At 36.0% G+C, this 21,016-nt stretch overlaps 1 protein-coding gene across 3 annotated transcripts in view; it reads right to left on the reverse strand.

Annotated features, from left to right (window-relative positions):
- Nucleotides 1–19,647, reverse strand: part of ZCCHC7 (zinc finger CCHC-type containing 7) — a 238,138-nt gene extending 218,491 nt beyond the window's left edge. The window contains exons 1-2 of one of the 3 annotated variants that reach the window (XM_032635505.1): nt 19,521–19,647; nt 14,182–14,812 (exon numbers count right to left, since the gene is read on the reverse strand). In XM_032635505.1, the coding sequence (XP_032491396.1) occupies nt 14,182–14,791 (610 nt within the window). In that variant the 5' untranslated portion in view covers nt 14,792–14,812; nt 19,521–19,647. Of the gene's footprint in view, nt 1–14,181; nt 14,813–19,258 lie in introns of all 3 variants that reach the window. The other 2 variants (XM_032635504.1, XM_032635503.1) reach the window with 2 other exon arrangements.
- Between the last annotated feature and the right edge of the window lie 1,369 nt (nt 19,648–21,016).

Genomic DNA, 21,016 nt, shown 5'->3' on the forward strand with positions numbered 1-21,016 from the left:
AAAAAAAAAAGTTGTCTGACAATTGTCTGTGAAGTTTTTTAATAGCATGAAAGCATTTCACCAGTTTGTTCTTTCCTTAATAAATTTCAAGTTTGGCTCTATAGTGCTCTCCTATGAAAAGCCACACACAAGGAAGTCTATGCATGAGCTTTAAGAACTAATAACATTTTACACAAACATTTGCTGGTAAAACGTGCTAACAGAAGAATTTTGTGTTATTTTAAAAGCTGCATACTTTCACAATTGGATCACTTTTCATCTCACAGATTATACCCTGATTTGATGGAAATACTAGAAACAAATACATTTTACAAGCTATTTGTTTTTCTCAGTAATCACACATGAAAATCAAGTACAAGCTTATAAAATACCTTTTAAAATACTAATCAGAACTAGGGAGAATAATTTTACAAACTTATGAAGACTCTAACTATGGTTAAAGAGAAGAAATTCAAAAGATTATCTTAATTGCCATGAAAAAACAATAAATAGACTATCAGTATACATTTTCTTCTTAGTTTGAAACTCTCACTGTTTTTCAAAAGAAACTGCTTCTTGAGAAGTCATTTGGTAGAAATCAAAATGTGAAATACAGTAACTAGAAAATAACAGTTAAACAAAATTTCAATAATGCTCTTTTTTTCTCGGTAATAGCAAATTCTATAGATCAGTTTCGTATGCTAGGAGCACTAAAATTCGCAAGAAAAAATAATTAGCAGACACAGAAAGGAAACTTGCCCTTACCCCAATTCCCAAAGTACTTAACAGACAACCAGAAAGAGAATTTTAGATATTTCACTGCCATGGTATATAATCAATTAAAAAAACAAAAACCCCTAAAATTATGCATATCAAAATTAATCCTTTTTCATCCTTTTTATCAAATTAGTTCTCCTAGCCGATTAGCTAACAGTATATCATAACAACATTTTTATGGTATATTGGGAAATTATTAAAATTTCTTAAATGCTAAAAAGGATCTTATTATTGTATATTAATTTAATAAATACAAAATCCAGTTAAATAATGCTACTGTGTGATGGCACCCTCACAAATGTAAAACAGAAGTAGCTTTGACCACATTAATTTGATATTTTAAAGTCTTCAGATATTGACGAAAAAATATTTGGAGGAGATGTTAGGACTAGAGGCCTCTACTTTTCCCTTACATTAGTACTGAATTACCCAATATTTAAATTGCCACAGCACTTCTCCAAAGACTTAACATTCAGCAGCATAAAGTTGTTTCATAAAACAAAACTCTTCATATTTGAAAAATAAGCATGTTTTGCAGGAATAAGCAAACTTTTAAATCTGGTCAAGTTAAAACTGTATGTTTCCAATCAAATGTATATTCATATGTCTATTTGAATATATACACACCATCGACAACAAAAACTGAATGAAAAAAGAAATCACATACCAGATTACAACTGATTTCCTATGAATAACTTTTGAATATACAATAATATTTAAATTAAGAATTTTTAACAGTACTATATACTGCTAATTAGTATTTTTAGGATTTACTTAGTTCAACTATAACATAACATTTTTATTCCAACAGTAGAGCGACCATGAATAGAAAATTTCGGGATTAATAATTTTCTATCAATTTCATGCATAAAGCTAACATATCTTTTGAGCTTCTCAATGGCTCAAAAATTAAATTGCTACTCTTATTAAGAAAACAAAACCACAAACAAAATTAGTTTTTCCCTGCTACTCCCCATGGATCTAAGTCCACACAATAATTCTTCCCAATCTGCAAACAAAACAAAACAACACACAAATAGATAGGCTAAGGAAGAAAGATCAAAACAAAGAAACAAGTTAAAAAAAAAAAATCCTCTTTCCCTTTAGCAATCAACAAAATAACAAAAAAGAAAAAGTGGAAAAGTCACCCAGAATATATGACCATGTAAGCATGGGCACTCTTGCAGAAAACCAAGTCGGCAACCCAAAGCCATGGGAAATTTAAATTAGAGCAAACAGCCACAATAGGCAGGGAAATCTGTATAGATAAAAAGGGACTGCTGAGGTTGCAGGTATACTACTAAAGATCTTTTGAGATTAGTTTTATTAACTTTAAAAAATAATAAACAATAACTGTATCCACATCATACATAAAAAAATTAAGTTTTTCCCCTTAAATCAAAATATACATATGTATGTGATATAGCTAAAGGAAGAAAAAGGATCCCCACTGCTAAATACTGAGAATCAGCAAATCAGAAATTTGTTTTACAACTCTATCTCCTTCTATACTTAAATAATGTTAAAAGCAATTGAAAAATTTAATGAAAGGAAGAAAAGTCAGAGATGAGACCCTTCACTGCTGATGTTAACTTAAGTAATGGCAAAATCACACAGCTGAACACAACTCCTCTTTGACTAACCATAAAGAACTATATACCAAAGTTAGTTTAACTAACCAAAAGTTGAAAATTAGATGATCTGTGGTACAACCATTACATTTTATGTGTTAAATCTGATAATAAAAGAAATTTCCCAAACTAGAACATCTCAAACAGAAGAATAAAGGGACTTACACAACAACCAAAGCAGTCACGGTATTAAGTACCAATACAAATATTCCACAACTTAAGACCTGATGGCTTTTTTTTACCAGTAACTCACCTATCTAGAACATTTAGGTTGAATATTATGTTTTTAGGGAAGTATTTCATATACGTAAAAACCAATCATACTAGATTCAAATAAGAATACCTTTATAGCAATACATAAGTTGTATTTATTCTCCCACAAAATTTATATAGTTTTTAAAGCAAACCCAAAAGAGGTGGACTCGATACAGGGTATTGAATAAAGAACAAAATACTAATTATATGGGAGTGAGGTGATTTTTCAACAATGAAATTTTACTGACAATTAAAATCCTCCTTAAAAGTAGAAAGTAATGCTATTTCTAAATAAAACCATTGACAAAGTTCATTTTTGTTTAAATCAGACCATCTAACAATAAAAAATGGCTAGTGCAATACAAGGAGTTACAAAATTGATATGGCTGCACACCTTTTCTTTAAATAAAACCTTTCTTCAGTTAAATTTGTGAATTTATATTCTGAATTCCTCTCATCTGACTTTTCAAAGCCTAATTTTTGACTTACTTTAACAATTTTATTTATCAGCCAAACCAGTCTGTTTCCTACATCTTTAGAGTTTCTCATTAGCTAAAAATATAGAAAGAGTATTGAAAAGTCGTCTAGAAATTGGGGCTTTCCCTCCCTAGAGTAGATAATTCTGTAACAGGTGCTAGTTACAAAGCAAAATCAGAAGTGACCTACGCACTTTAAGGGATTCCCAACAAAACAGTTTCTCTCAATGAGTAGCTGTAAACAGCATTCTTTCATCTTGAGGTAATTATAAGTTGACTATATATTTAGGCAAAAGCAGAAGGGAAGAGTAAAAATTTTTTTCCCATTATAGAATTATGCTGTCTTCCCTTAAAATGTATTTGCAAAAGATGGGGAGAGCAGATGCTCTCAAGTCCACCGTTAACTAATTTTCAAAACTATAACTATGAAATTCTAATGTAAAAATGTCATAGAAATAAAAGGTACACACATCAGACAAGCTCCACTTTTAAATAACCCATTATTAGACTGCCTTTATATTTGAATCCAAATATGTATTACAAAAATAATTTTTATCCCCAGAATTACATCTCTATCCAGAGCTGATGCTGTTAGATCAAGATTCAAAAACTAAAAAACAAGTCATATCTATTCTTGTAGATTATCTTAAGTGTATCTGTATAATTTAAAAAGAAACTGTGGCCTTACACATGGTGGATGCTCAATTAAAATATGCATTTCCTTATTATCAGCAGAATCAACAACAATCTGGCAAGTAACTCAAAATGCCAAAAACTTAACCATGACAATAACTTTAATTTACAACAAAACAATGCTTAAGAGATTAAAAACTTTTGGCTAAAAAACTTCCAATAAGTGAACACTTTTACTTAAGTGTTAATAACCAAGAGGAAATTAGCAAGAGATTAGTAAATTACCCTGAAATTAAATACAAATTTAGCAAAGTCTTAAAAACAGGATCAACTTAAGAGTCATGAATTTTCTGAGTAGCCTTTACTCTTAGAAGGGGGAAAAAAGTAAATGTTCCCATTTCTGTACTTCTTTTGAAAAATGTTTGACAAATCGTATATAGTTCATATCAAATTCTACCTTCTGACCATACTATCTATAAATTATACTTATCTTCTTAGACAAGTGGTCTCTATACATAATAGATTATTTTTATAGCAAACAACTATAAGAATTTTATATTTAAGCACTCTTTACCCAGACATCAGGATTCAACTTCCTATGACAATTAGATAAGAATGAAAATCTTGCCATCTTATTTTATGCTTCTCCATTTCAAAAACAAACAAAAAGGCAGACCTGAAGATGTCTAATATTTTAATGGCAACAAAACTAAGTCATTAGTTCAATAAACATGCTATTTTCTTATAGCATGCTATTATCTTACATGCAATTTCCAACAAATTTAGTATATCTTATATGAAAATCAAATCAGTTTCTAAGAGAAACGTCAAAAAAAAAAAAGTAAAATTTAATTCTCTCCCTAGGTACTTATTACTGTTGAAAAGAAAAGCTACTGTAAATAAATTTAGGCTAAAAGTCATAAGTTGACTTTGGAAGAATGCATAGCTAAGTTGCTGATCAACAATGAAATCACAAAAATTAGCGACATACAATACCAACTCCAAAATGTTATTAAAATCCAACCCAAAGCTGCCTTCGCATTTCTGGGATTTCTAATGAGATTTTCAGTCTGCTGAACAATGGCCATAAAAGGCTTTCAAACTTCACTCCACTCACAAGTAAAGTTGAAATTGAACATTTTTATTTCTTCTCTCCCTATGACAACTTCACCATGGAACAGTGAATAACACAGCTCAAGTCATTATGCTAATTAGAAATTAAATAAAAAGATGCCCTCACAATAGTTAAGTGTAAGGTGACATGCTACAACTACAGACACAGTTCAAAAGCAGCTTTAGGGATTGTGTAGTGCACGCTTACAAAAGCTGAAAACATCAGGGAGGGAGCTCTTTGGTCCTCTCGGTTACCAGAACTCTAGCATGTGGCCACTTTTCAATTATAAGGCAGAAATTAAACTATACATCCATAAGAGGTATGTCAAACAGCAACTCACTCTTACGACCTATTAGGCCGTAAGATCTCTCAAGAAATTATGACTTGGACTTCCTTCATGGCGCAGTGGTTAAGAATCCGCCTGCCAATGCAGGGGACACGGGTTCGAGCCCTGGTCCGGGAAGATCCCACATGCCGTGGAGCAACTAAGCCCCTGCGCCACAACTAGTGAGCCTGCACTCTAGAGCCCACGTGCCTAGAGCCCATGCTCTGCAACAAGAGAATCCACCACAAGGCGAAGCCTGCGCACCACAACAAAGAGTAGCCCCTGCTCACCGCAACTAGAGAAAGCCTGAGCTCAGCAACGAAGACCCAACGCAGCCAAATATATATAAATAAATAAATTTATTAAAAAAAAAAAAAAGAACCTATGACTGACTGGTTATGTGATGAATGCAGAAAGGGGGGGAAAATACCACCTTGAAGATTTGAAGAGCATTAAAAGGGAAGTTTAATTTATTTATATTTCCAAACTAACAGAATGTGTTCCTTTTCTATGTTAAAAGCTGGTAAAGAACACAAGCTATGACGAGCCAAAGTTATATTTCAAGACATGTTCTACTTTCAACAGCCTTGCATAAAACACACATTTCAAGCAGCCGGTCATGTCGTTTGACTAACATACAGCATCTGGTCTGTCTGAGAAAATTTTTCTATCTTCCATAAAGTTGCATGAAATATCCAATTTTTTAAAGGAAAAACAAAGGAGACATATGAGCAAGAAACAGGTGGAAAATACTGGAATAAAATAATAACCAAGAAATCTTCCAACAGCATATGCAGAACATAAATACCCTTTCTCATTTAGGCTGAGGTGGTTTCTGAAAGGATATGCTATTAAAATGTTTAATCATACCCAGCCACATATTAAGCCATTAATTAAACATTAATGGTATCATATAGTTTTAGGGTTTTCAGCTTTTATTCTCCCTCCCTGCATTTAACCTGAACATTAAATCCTATCCATTCTTCAAGACTGAGTTCAAAGAGTTACTTTTCAATTCACTCTTGTACTTTGCCTATCTGTAATAATCTTTTTTAAAAAGTCTATTACATTCATCTGGAAATGATTATGTATGTGCTGGGACATCTCTTGTATTTGTAGAAATGTATTTAACTCTGGTAATAGAGTGGACTTTCCATATTGTCATGCACTTTAAGGTTTCTAAAGGCAGGGACTACATAGCACTTCTTGAAACCCAACACCTTAACGGTATAGTGCCTGTACACTGTAAGCATCTAGTAAGTAATTGTTGGATTGATTTTAAGACTTCAGATTTAGGTTTTAACGAGTAGATCATAAAATGTCACCAAATAAAATAAAATTTATTCAAATAAAGTGCCATACTAGAGACATGTTGTTCAAAAGCAACTTGGGTTCACCAAAAAATCTGAGAACTTCTCATTTAAAAACACCAAGTGGGGGCTTCCCTGGTGGCGCAGTGGTTGGGAGTCCGCCTGCCGATGCGGGGGGCGCGGGTTCGTGCCCCGGTCCGGGGGGATCCCGCGTGCCGCGGAGCGGCTGGGCCCGTGAGCCATGGCTACTGAGCCTGTGTGTCCGGAGCCTGTCCTCCGCAACGGGAGAGGCCACAACAGTGAGAGGCCCGCATACCTCAAAAAAAAAAAAAAAAAAAAAAAACACCAAGTGGAAGCTATATGCCCATGCTTGCCACAGTGATAGCGAACTTATCCTGCAATTAGGAGTTTTGTCAAAATATTTTCCTATTACATTAATTTAGTCTATCCACTGTCTCATTTTAGCTTATAACCTTAATGAAATAAAATTTATTATTTTCCCAATAAAGGAATTAAGTTACCCAAAGTCACAGGTAGTCAACTATGCAGCTGTAAAAGACCTAGTAGCCACCACTGAGAACCTATGTCCATTACCTCATTTCAGAAATAAACTTTAAACTAAGATTTGAGGGATGAGTAGGTATCAGCCAGGCAAGGTAGAAACTGATCCAGGCATACATAAAGACCCAGATCAAATAAAATATGAGGTATTTGAAAAACTGAAATTCAAGTAGGTAACCCACTCTACTCAAATTTTAATTAGTTATCAAGTCTTGGTTGAGTGCCTTATAAATACCAGGGATTCAGCAATTGCCTCTAGATGAGTTCTTCAACTTCTGAAAATGTATCCAAAACTTTTATGTGCATATTTTTTAGGGGTGAAAGGGACTTGACACAAAAACAGTTAAAAGACTTACTGCACTAAGTTGTTAAAAGCCATAATTATACTTCAATTTCAATCAATCACTTCATGATTTTACTTTACTAAAGCCATAATTTCACTTCAACCTCATGTAGTACTATGTAAAGAGCACTATTCTATACGAAAAGGTAGAATTTCAATTAAATTCACCCAAGATTTGCTAGGTACCCACTATGTGCCAAATGCTGACAAACTATTATAAAAGAACGATGTACCCAACTGTACATACTGAAGGAGTTCTACATTAATGTAAAGTTCTACACTATAACAGTCACATACACTAGGAACTAACAGGTTTCTTCCACTTTTAAAAATGCTGAACTCTTCATTCTTTAAAAGGTATTTTCCTTTTAAAATCTGAACCTATTTAATTTTTTGCTAAATCTAAATCTTTCAAAATTACTAAATGAGAAAGAAACAGTAAGACCAGGAGTGTAAGCATAGGTATAAAGCATGCTTCTGAAAGTGGACTTAGACTATAATACATTTATTTAAAATACATTTTAAAACTGTAACAATTATATTATTCATCAACTATTTAAAATTACTATTCATTCACTTCCAAAAAGTATTTGTTACATGCCTAATGTGTCCAGCTCAAATTAGTGTAGAAGACACAAAAATAGTCTATAGTCGTAGAAATGAGAAATATCTTTAGATACTATTATGGACTGATCTCCAGGATATACTGTTAAGAGAAAAAAAACAAGGTAGAGCAAAGTGTAGATCATATGCTACTGTTTACTTCAAGAAGGGGGAGGGAGGATATGAAGATATATACATATTTGCTTATATATTTTTTAATGTAAGGACAAACTATCAATTTTCTCTTAACAGTTACCCCTAAGAGGAAGGGTGGGAACAGGATGAAGACTGGACAGAAGGTAGACGTCTCTGAATACTTTTTACCTTGTCTTATTGATTTGAATTTGGAACGTTCTAAATATTTTACATAATTATGAAACAAACTGAATTTTTAAAAGGTAATACTAAATATTAACATATGAAAAGCAAAATGAAACAAATGAACCTATCTATGTGTCTGGCTGATAGCACAATCACAGGGAGAGAAACCTGAATTTAATTAAGCTTCTAGATCTAACTACCAATTCATAGGAAATACAGGGGACAGTGGAGTATGTTAAACAATATCACAAAATTCAAACTCAGGGAATTCTAGAGGATAAACAATCGAGTTAGTATAACAATTAAATTATAAAGAAGAAAGAAAACACACAGAAGAAAGATAAAGGAGGAACCTAAGATTAAAGGACATAAGTTACCACCCAACTGCAATAAATAGATCTGATTCAAATAAACTGTAGGAAAAAAAAATTAAGAGCCCATCAGGGAAATCTGAAGGCTGAAATCTGAAGGCTGGTTATTTAATGATAAAAGAATTATTGGTAATTTGTTTAGGTGTGATAATAATATGATTGTTTCTTAAAAAGAAAACTTATCTTTTAGAAATACATATTGAAATGAATGTATATGTATATAAATAAATGAATGAAATGACATGATGACTGTGATCTGCTTCAAAATAATACAGGGACATGGAATTACGTATGAGAAAAGATTGGTCATAAGTTGATAATTGTTGAAGCTGGTTTATGGAACAGTGAGACCATTACGACATTCCAGTTTTGTATACTTTAAAATTTCCATATGGGCTTCCCTGATGGCGCAGTGGCTGAGAGTCCACCTGCCGATACAGGGGACACGGGTTCGTGCCCCGGACCGGGAAGATCCCACATGCGCGGAGCAGCTGGGCCCGTGAGCCATGGCCGCTGAGCCTGTGCGTCCAGAGCCTGTGCTCCGCAACGGGAGAGGCCACAGTGAGAGGCCCGCGTACCACAAAAAAAAAAAAAAAAATTCCACAGTTAAAAATTAACAAAGATTTAACAATTACTCCAAGAGCTAATAATATCCCTTCCCTCTGCAGGAAAATAAGTTGGTGATTATTCATGTATAACTCCTATAGCACTTATTCCCATCATTTGGCTGTCAGATACAATAATCCTTCCCAAACTAGAGATCACCCTCACAAATTAAAAAACATGTTGATTTCCTTTGGTGCATCTTTTCTTCAACCAAGAAATCTGTCTTTCTAATAAATGAGAATTGCAAGACACTCCTACTGGGGATAATAAACTAAAGAAAGTAAAGGGTAAGAATTTTAAAAGGAAGACAAATGACAGAGCAGGTATCATTTACATAAAGAAGCGTCAGGAAAGAGTAAAGAAAGTGAAGCAAATGAAGTTTGTTTCTAGACTTTAGAAATAAACTCATACACCCATCAGTAACAAGGGCTGAGTCATATGTAACAGGTACTGAAGCCCTGTGTTTTGGCATGGATTTATTATAAGCAGAGCCCTCATCATAAAGCTGTATATACTGAGGAAAGCTAGGCTGAGCACACTACCTAAGTGCTACATCACCAAGGCCCCCATGGAACCCAAGGAAGCTAATTGACAGCTTCAGATCATAAAATCAGAAAAGTATTAAACATTTAGAGGAAATAAAAAAGAGGGAAAAAATGTCTCCTGGTTGTATATTACCTGCCTGACCGTGTATTCTAATTGTGTATTAAAGCAAAACAAACATTTACGCATCTCACTGAAACTGAAGTAGTGCGAAAGAACCTCACATTTCCACGGAGCAAGAGTGGTGCTGCACTCATTACTACAAATTTAACAATGGAAAATATGGATGTACTTACATAGTCCTTCAGATCTTCATGTACTACCTCAAATTCACTAATCCTATTTTTTAAAAAGTTTTAAGTTTTCAACCACATCTATTCCCAGGATTTTGAGAGACTTAACTCCAATGGTTAAGAAGAAACTTCCATAAATTACTTAAGCTTCTTATTATATTTTGTCTCTTCAATGAAACACCAAGCCACTTAAGGCTAAAACTATGTCTTTTACCACTTTAACTCCCCTCTATGTATTCTACATAGGGTAGATGCTCAAAAAGTATTTGATCATTTAGCAGTTAACGAAAAACAAAGTAATATATATGGCAAAGAATTACTCTAAATAGTATTAAGAAGGCTTCTGAGGAAAAGACCTGTCCTCAAGGAGTTGCTAATCTCTTCTATTATACTGATATTTCAAATATGCCACAGTTTGAGGGGTTTGCGGAGGAGGGGGAGCAGTACACAAAATCATAATTTTTGCTGTTTAACAATCATCATCATTTCAGAAGTACGCCAGAATTTCCACAAACTTCCACTGACATGAAAAAAATCTTTTCTCTAAAGACTATTATACAAACTGAACCAGATCTACCCCCAGGTCTATTTATGAATGGGATAATAATGATTAGAAAGTAACGACACACTCAAATAGCCATCAGTACTGAATATATTGCCTATTAACTAGAAAAAAAATAGGATTATGGCATTAGTAGATCAAGGAGCACAGAATTAGGATAAATTTCAATATGGATAGTAGGAACATACACTGACTGTTTGGAATCAAGAATTACTTAGAATTACTTAGGTCTTAAATAAATATTTTTACCAATATTGCTAAGAAATAACAAAGAGTCTACCACTAAATCAAACAGAAATGTGCAACATGACAAGTAATCATAAAAACCACTGCAGCTAATTGGAACCCTCATACATTACTGATGGGGATGTATAATGGTGCGGCCACTGTAGAAAAGTTTGGCAGTTCCTCAAAAGTGAAACAGAAATGCCAGTAATCTTATTCCTAGTTTATACCCAAAACAAGTATTCAAGTAAATACCTGTACATGAATGTCCAGAGTAGCACTATTCATGACAGCCAAAAGGTAGAAACACAAATGTCCATTAACAGATAAATGGATAAACAAAATGCAGGTATACAATAGAATATTATTCAGCCTTAAAAGAGGAATGAAGTACTGATACATGCTACAATATGCATAAGCCTCCAAAACATTATGCTAAGTGAAAGAAGCTAGACACAAAAGGTCACATACTGGATGATTCTATTTACACGAAATATCCAGAATAGGTAAATCCATAGACAGAAAGCAGACTTGTGCTTGTCAGAGTCTGGGGCAGGAGGTTATGAGTGACTGTTCAATTGGTGCAGGGTTTCTTTTGGATGTGGTGAAAACATTTTGGCATTTCCCTTAGATGTGATGAAAATGTTTTGGAACTAGATATAGCTAATGGTTCTACAACATTGTGAATGTATTAAATGCCTCCAAATTGAACCTTTAAAATGGTTAATTTTGTGTTAATTTCACCTCAATAAAAAATAAACAAATAATCCCCCCAAAACACAGTTCAAGAACAGCCATGCTTCTTATTGTCTATAACATAAAATACTAAAATTGTTTTCCAGAGATTTCTCTATATACCTGATTACCAACTTTTTCTTCATTCCTAAAAGCCATACCTAAGTCCATCATTCTCTTTCCTCTAGAATCCTCATCTCCATATGGCTCAGCTACCCTTAACCCCGTCCTCACCACTCCTCATCAATCCCTTTCATTTTGCCCTGAGAAACCCTACTTACATTATGAGCCACCATCCAGTTAACCTGCTCCTCTTTCTGTGGAAAGATAAGCTTTCTTTTCAATTTATCAAGCTTTTCAGTATGTATATGTGAAATAACAATAAGATACCCAAATGGAAATATTTGGCACGGTGGACATAGAGAACTTGAATTCAAGAAAAGTCGCTGATCATCATGAACACATTAGTATTTGATGAAACTAGGTGTCATGTTACGGGTAGGCAATTTAGAGAAGGAATAGGCTAAATGATCGTTTTGACATTCTGTAATGTTTTGCCTAACCCTGGATCTTTTGGTTTCTGTCACCCTGCCCCAGGTATTACTGGAAAAAGTTATGAAATCCTTCAGAGTGAGTTCATTACAAGTTCACATTGTTTCAATTTTGATTGAATACTACTTTTAAGCAAGGCTTTTATTCTCTTATTGTTGATTTGTTAGCACAATGATTTCTAACCTATGAGCTTCAGACTCCTGGGAGCTGGAGAATTAGTTATCACAATGGGTAGCCAGAGGCATGCTTTATATAAGGCCATATATGCTGCAGACAGGCCTTATACAATATTTTTTAAATGTGTAGACAATGTTGTGGTTAATAAAATATAAAGTCATGTATGAGTGTACTGAATAGCTTTTTGCTAATATGCATTTTCTCAATTAACAAATACTAAAAATATAACTATAGTTATGTGGGGCGGGGGGTCCACAAATTTTTTTGAAGTTAAAGAAGTTGTCATCTTCAACATATTGGGATCCACTGCCTAACAGTATTCCCCATAGCACCTAAACATCTTTCCCACACTCTAAGCCTCTAAGTATCCCCTGTCCAATTCCAGACCCACTTCCACTTTCATTTTCCCAAGAAAATCAAACACATCCTCATATATTCCCTCATCTGCCTCAATCCATCTGAATTTATTCTTTCTCCTCCACCTCTATAAATATTTGGTAATTTAGCAATTAAATGTCTCTTCCCTTTTATGACTAATTCAGACAATATACCTGAGCCCATCTCTTATTTGCCTCCCTTACCCCAATCCACCAAACAGGCTTAATCTCTCCTTCAAGAGATTTTCCCCTTCCACCTAAAAACATTATCAACTCTCTTATTCTGACAAAACTTTACTTGATTCTGCTCTATGTTCTAGCTACTATCCTATTTCTTTTCTTCCTTTTGGTGTCAAATTCTCAGAGCTGGCCTACTACAGCCTGAGCTAGACACCTGTTTTGTAAATAAGATTCTGTTGAAATAGCCATCTCATTTTTTCAGATATCATGGCTGCTTTCCTACAACAAGGGCAAAGTTAAGTAGTTAGGCGATCCTATGGCTTGGAAACCTAAAATATTTCCTACCTGGCTCTTTAAAAAGTTTGTCAATCTCTGGGGCTCCAAAGCATGATCTATATTCAATATCAGCACTTTCTTTTGAGGACAAGTGGGTGCCATTAAAGGTTTTGGATCAGCAGTAAAGTACTGAGTAAAGGGCATTTCAAGACTACCAATTTAACAACAGCATACAGGGAAGATATAAAAGATCATTTAGGAAAATATTGCAAGAGACTACACATTAAGCATAAAGGGAGAAAAATAAAAGGGACTTTTTAAAAGGATAAGCATCAATACTAGGTGACTACATGTGACAGAGACAAAACCAACACCAAAATTTCAATTCTTGATTATGTGGCTCTCAAGAATTTGCATTCTCTCCTACAGTCTACTGTAGACTTACAGCTCTTCATAGTTTCCTACATTACTGATTATGGAGTTCCTAAAAATCTTAACACTAATTCCATATCTTCTGTATACCAGGCATTCCCCATGCTTGCTATATGGCTACCTCCTGGGTAAGCAAATCACTTAGGAAGAGGCAGAACCAACAGAGTTGGCCAAATAAGAGCATAGGGCCAATGTCAGAGTTAGATGGAGTACTCACCTGTGGTACCAAGCAGAGAGAGAGGGGAACTAAGATTTCAGGTCCAGAACTGGCTCTAGCCAAACAGGAAGAAGCAGTTATGAATTTGCTTATAGCAGAAGCAGAGTGTCTTTGATATCCTGACATACTTTTCTGATGTTCAGACAGACCACCATTAAAGTGGCCATTGGTAAAAGAGTCTCATGAAAAACAAGACCAAAAGATGAGGAATTAAATGGAGCTGACCCTAATGGTCTTTTGTTTAGGAAAAGCAGTCTTCCTTATTAAAGATGATACTACTTTTCATAATGGCCAATATGATACTAACCTTCATTAAGAGAATTTTCACACCCCACAAGATTGAGAAGGATATCGTCATCTTTATCATCAACTTCACATCCCAGCAGCATCCAGCTTTCCACATTATCACTTTCTGAAATGGTGCTCTCTTCCTCTTCACTTGAACTGACCTCTATAATCATGACCTCTTGGATTGTACCTGATCTCTCTCCAGGTTTAGTCTTCTCAATATCCCTCTTGCATTTCTTATCTGCCAACTCATTAGAATGAAGAAAAGCAGGAGGACCTTGGGTCTTTTCTTCTGCATGGACTCTAAAATTCTTTCTTTTACATTTATAAATACTATCTTCATCAGACAGTGTGATGACCTCTGACCCATCTGATAGCTGGATGACCTCACTATCTGAAAGGATAATTAAGTTCTTCTGATTTGGTTTACTATTGAATGATTCAGAATTCCCAGAGTTCTTCTCTTCATGTTCTTCCTCTTTGATGACATTATCAAGATCTTGGGCATAATGAACTTGGCTGTAGAGCTGAAATTCCACCTCACTATCAACACTCAGTTCACTAGATGACTCTTCACGATAAAGGTCATCTTCATATGCTTCTATGGTCTCATAACCACCAAACATCATGGAAAGTCAGTAACCTTGATGCTGTAAAACAGAAAGTCATAGAAAGAATATATTTTAACAGCTCAGATCATGCCTGTTTAGTGCATAATGATGTCACCTCTTAGAGCTAACTTCTGTGAAGGCCATCATTTTTCTCAATGACATATTAAAATACCTTTTTCTCTTAGAGTAATACCATTTTTCAAGATTTTCTAAATTGTTATGACACACTCTAATAATGCCCAGCCCCTCCCAAATGAAAATTACTGCCAACAAACTGAGTTACAGTTATTAATGGATATGTTATATTTCACAAGTATGTTAGAAAGGAAAAACAGGTTGAGATCCACTGTTTCAGACACCAATCACTTTTTCTCCACAATGTTAAAAATCACAAAAATATTTTAGGTCATTCTCACTACTATTCCATCCATTCTTCATCTTTTCCCTGGCTCTGGTTCTGTATCTCATCTTTTCTGGTATACATTCTCACACAGGAATATTACTTCAAGTATGACTAAAATCCACAAAAGGACATAATTATCATATTTACTGTTTTGGTGTATATTTGTCTTCTCAATTAAAAAATTAATCTCCAGGCCTTCTGATCTTTGACCAAAAGAATACATAAAAATAGCTGATAAACTTAGTTTATTTCTGTACCTATAAAGATATGTATGAAATACAAACTAACTGAAGACCTAAAATAGAGGTAAAACTCAGCTTTAGGAGCACTTTACTCCTACTGTGAGCACAGTAAATCCTGCTCATCCTTCAACTCTGTTTCAATATCACTTCCTCAGGGAAGCTTTCCTTGACCCACCAAACTGTCGAGGCTTTATAGGTTTCCATAAGCACTTTACATTTCAAGACATTCACATTTCTAATTACTAGTGCAATGTAAATTTCCCACAAGCACAAATCACATACCCCAGGGTGGCAGGAACTATATGCACTTTGTTAAACAATGGATCCCCAAAACCAAGCAGAGTAACTGGCATTTAGTAAGACCTCTATAAAGGTCTGCTGAACTAACAAATGAATAAATAAATGAATAATATCATCAGGTATTTGTTCTAAAGCCCTAATAAATCTAATTATGTGTCTAAAATATGAAAATTATGATGAGATGAATTTTGTAGTTGTCTCCAACTATTTCAAAGATTCTCATATCATCAACCAAAAATCTACACAGATGTTTCAATTAGGTACTAATGGAACACTGATCAAAATGAGAGTGCTGGGAAAAAACTCATTTTTGTTTAAAAAAAAAAATCAGGCACAGTATAGAGAACAATTAAAAATGACAATTTATTCTTTCTACTCTACTTTTAGCTATACAGATACAATTTAGAAAGACTAGTTGTTTTCTTAGTTTATCAATTCTCTGCCCAAAATGTCAGGGTACTCTTGGTGATACAACCTGCTGACTCCAAAAATCAAATGAACAAGAGCCAAAAATGTACTACGCTCATGCTAGAGTTTCTTGTTTTACAGAAATAAAGAAACCAACTTTTGTTGTACACCTTAAACTTACACAATGTTATATGTCAATTATATCTCAATAAAGCTGGGGGGAAAAAGATGATTAAAAGTTCTGAGTTAACAATATTGTATATATGAAATCTGCTAAGAGAGTAAATCTTAAATGTTCTAACCACACACAAAAAAGGTTAAGATGTGAGGTGATGGATGTGTTAACTAACCTTAATGTGGTAATCATTTCACAATATATACATATATCAAATCATCATGTTGTACACCTTAAACAATGTTATTTGTCAATTATATCTCAATAAAGCTGGGGGGGGGGGAGACCCAACTTTTAATGCCTTTTTTTCCTTCTAAAAGGTACAATATACCTGTTCCCTTTTTGCACTGTCCTTCAGGTTGCTATGCTGTTGTCATACAAGTTGAATGTGGCTGTCTGAAAAGTAATGCTCATAGCATTTATCAGTTTATATTGAAATGTTAGCTTCAGAGGAATACAAATAAAAGATGAATCCTTTCCTTTTTATTTAATAGGTAAATTAATTCTAAAAGAAGTCAAAGGAATTATGCTTCCTTCAAAATCCTCACTGGATCCATCTTGAGGATCCAGTGTGGACTTAAGATAAAACATAATTCCGGTGCAGCACAGAAAAAATTAAAGAGCTAAATTACAGAGTTACAAATTTGTACTACTCTTGGAGCCATCCCAAAGGAAAGGGATTAAGAAAAGAGCCATAGGCACACCTGTGAATGTATGCCAAAAATAAACTACAGAAATAAAATAAAAACAGACTTCCTTGGGTCTAAGGGTTTATCTCTTCCCCTGAAATGTAGAAAAATGAATTTAACAATTTAGCCCCTATGGCCTTTAAGAGGATTCTGTCCCTTCTGTACTGAAAATTGTGCTCAGCATAACCGGCTCTTCTATTTATGTAGCTTATGTATGCCAGAGTTATGGTCTGCCTGAGGCTGTTTTGGTTTATGTTACTACTTTAATTACATTCAAACGCATTTAGTTAACTTTTTAAATTCATACTCCAAGGATGAATATGAAAAAAATATATATGTATATAACTGTCTTGATTCAGAAGGACTTCTCAGCTTTTTGATCATTGTACACAATTCTCAAGCATACTTAATTAGATAACATAAAGTCTCTATGAGAGTCACAAAATTTTAAATCTGGAAGAGACCTTTCAGATTATCTCATCAACCTCCTCAATTTACATATAAGGAAACTGAGGTCCAAAGAGATAAGGAGGCCTATCCAAAGTTATTTAGCTGGTTAAGAACACAGCTAAAACTGATTCACATTTCCCTGATTAAAAAAATAACAATCATTTCGAATAAAGATTAAAAAAAAAAAACCTTCCTTCAAAGCTAAATTTGCAGTGGCTCTAACACCTAAATTTACCTAACAAATATCCATTTTATTTCCGTGGAGTTTAAAAACTATAAAAGAGGCATTTTAATTGGAAAGAAAAGCATACATTTGAATTTGTGAGTTTACCATCCAAGAGCTTCCCAAGTTGGTACACAAAGGCTATAGCAATGCCATGACCAAAAAAGATGGCTCTTATATAAGAACTTAAAATATCAGTTTGGGAATAAAACTACTCTGAAGAATTTAAATGGCTTAACAAATATAAAACAGCTATAGAGAATAACTGCAAAGGCTTTCGCTGTTCAAAAGTGAGAGCAGAATTCATTCACTGATTTTTTTTTAAACTAGACAACTTAAGGCTTATTTAAGCTTTCAGATTTTATTATACAATCTTTAAAGACAACATTTCTGCTCCAACAGTCTACCAACTGGTCATTTCAGTCCTTGTGCTCTTATTTCTCTTCAAAGAACTTTTAGCCTAGATATTTCTTTTTGATGAGATAGTTATCCACCTCAAGGAAATTTAAATCAAATTCACAGCTTGATATCAAGCCTAGTTTTCTTTAGAACGTGATTAACAGTTTAATTTCCAATTAAAATTTCTGACTTAGTGAGCCATCCTGATAGCGACAGATTTGAAACACTACTGACTCTAGTGTTAAAATTTCTGCCCACCCTTCGAATGGGGCTTTCAATTTGAAGTAAATCAAACTGGGACAGAGAATTCAAATGTGGGAAACAATGGTCACAAAAAAATTCAGACAGAATACAAGATGCTGGTGGGAGAAAATAATGCTAAATTTATTCAGACAAGTCCAGCTGTTCCTGACAAAGTCTTTATAGAGTAACTAATCCTATCTCAAAACACTTCCTTCACCTTTCCCTCAGCGCTTTTTCCTGTTATTACACAGTATCTTATCCTTGAAGCTATTGTACAATCCTCACTTCCACTTCTTCCTCAGTTTATTCCCCACCCTCAGACTCTCTTGAAAACAGCAATAGTGAATTATCCCCAAAGCACAATACCGTCTGAAATATACACACAGCCGAAAAATTCAAAACACAACAGAGTTTTGGAAGGGACCTGAAAGTCATTAAATTAAACACTCATTTTATACACTGAGAAATGGGCTCTGAGAAGCTTACTTATTCATTGCGCATAAAAGATCTCCTAATTCAACCCCGTGATCTGAAATCAAGGTAAATACAGCCTGAAGAGAAGATTTCTGGAGTCACCAGCGCGAGTTGGTGGTGGAGCCCCGGCTAGAACGCAGGCCTGCTGACTCTCCACTCAGCCAGTTTTCCCACTACATCTGCAACTCTTAAAGTTGAAGTTAACTAACGGCTACGATGTGAAGGATAAAGGGAATCAGCTAACACAGTCCAAGTCTCCTTGTTTTACGTGGGGAAAGGGGCCCATCTCCCGAAATTTTTCTGTCCCCACAGCTGCAGCTGCTGCTTCTGACTGCTGACGCTGGATTTGGCCCAGGACTATTCGGTCCTCAAAGGCCGAGCCCTCTTCGCGTTTAAATGACTGACCGGCTTTCCTAAAAGACAGGGGAACCTCGGGGGTGGGGGGTGGAGGTAAAATAGGCAGAAACGCCACTCCTCACCGAGGCCATGGGCGCCCAGCCATTTTTGAACCACGGCCTCAGGCCTTGGAGGGGCAGGGAGAAGCCCAGCCGGTCCGCGGAGTCGCATGGAAAAGAGCTCGACTGAGAGGCCACGAGCCAAGCCCCGCCACGAGTAAGGGACACAGGGGAGACGCGGAGGCCGGCGAGGGGACACGCGCTAGCTCCACAGCCCAGCGGGCGAGGCGGAGGGCGGGCAGGGGTCCCCCGGCCGCAGTCGGCTCGGGGTCCGTCACACACATACTCACTGCCGCGGCTGCGACCAGGAAGCACCAACCAGGAACCAAAACGCGTAGAGGGACGGGGAGGGGCGAGGACAAGTGAGGTAAGAAAACCGCGTCCGCGCGAACCCGGGAGGAGGGAAGGCACTTCCGGGGAAAACACTGCTCCCGGGAGCCGTCTTCCGTCCCGCCCACCCACCAGGCCTTCTGTACGCATGCGTAACAACTATTAACCCTTTCCTTTCCCCTTGATGTGTCTGTCTTGCTCTGGTCCTTCCCCCCAACGGCTTCTTTCACAGATATTTAAGCTGCATCTGTGACAGGGGACACCATGTTTGAATGACTTGCACAGAAGATATGCTACTTACCGAGCAAAACCGGGGAGAGTTAGCGCCTTTCTGTGCTGGCGAGAAAAACTACATCTACCATGATGCTCCGGGGCGAGGTTTAGCCCGCGCTCCGCCTCCTTTCCCCCTGACCTCGGAGGACATCCTCCATGTGCCGCGTGGCGCGGGAGCGGAGCCGAGACCCAGCAAGCGGACGAGGACCGGTGCGCCAGACCGCTTGGCTGGTGGACTCGGGGAATCCCAGCGAGGGAGAAGCCTCTTTGAGAGCGCCTGGTTTAGATCCTTCTCTCGAGCTAGGTGATCTTAGGCAGGTCCTTCCCACCTCTAAGTTGAAGGTAAACTTAGTTTACACTGGAGTGCTTCCGGCTCCTTTTTTCCCCTAGAATACAAGACAACAGATTTAACTCTTTGTGAACCTTGAAGAGCTGAACTCTTGCGAAAGATTGAAGTCAATACTGGTCCTTTGGAAGCCTCCGGAGGCTACAGATTGTGTTGGGAGCCCATGGCTTCGGTTCCTTGTTTCACACCTTATTTTAACAGTAATACTAAACCCAACTGTACATCTTTATCAATTCGTCGGCCCCGGCCCTTGGCAACAGTCTTGAAAGATGTTTGACATTGATTATTTTTGCCAACATTTATCGAACATGTGTTTAAGAGCCAGGCAGTGCTAGCAATTGCGAATATAGTGGTAAATGTTTTAAAGTCTCTGGTCTCATAGAGCTAGTAGAGTCTACCTGAGAAAGCAGAATACAGATAGTTTGCTTATATCTAAGAGTTTGACCGGAAAAATAATTAGAAATTTTAGTTAGCATTATGGTAAGTGCTAGGAAGGAGGACAAGATACAATGAAAAGGTAAAATTGGAGGACCCGTTTGCAGAGGAGGAAACAGGCTAAGAAATGGGCCACAGAAATTACTAGATTGTTTATTAGGTAATGTGTATTGTGTAGAACAAATGTTATCTTAAAAATAATAATATACTGAACATTTATCAAGTGCTAGGCTTACTCCTATAAATTTACTATGTATAAACTTTAAAATTTTAACAACCTTTGAGGTTGAGAGTTTTTAAAAAAGGAAATAGATTCAGAGGTTAAGTAACTTGCCCAAGGCCACAAGGCCAGGAAATGCTCCCAATTACTATGCCCAGTGCTCTCACTATTACTCCTG

Source organism: Phocoena sinus, chromosome 6 (genome assembly GCF_008692025.1).
Source record: "Phocoena sinus isolate mPhoSin1 chromosome 6, mPhoSin1.pri, whole genome shotgun sequence".
Taxonomy (NCBI): domain Eukaryota; kingdom Metazoa; phylum Chordata; class Mammalia; order Artiodactyla; family Phocoenidae; genus Phocoena; species Phocoena sinus.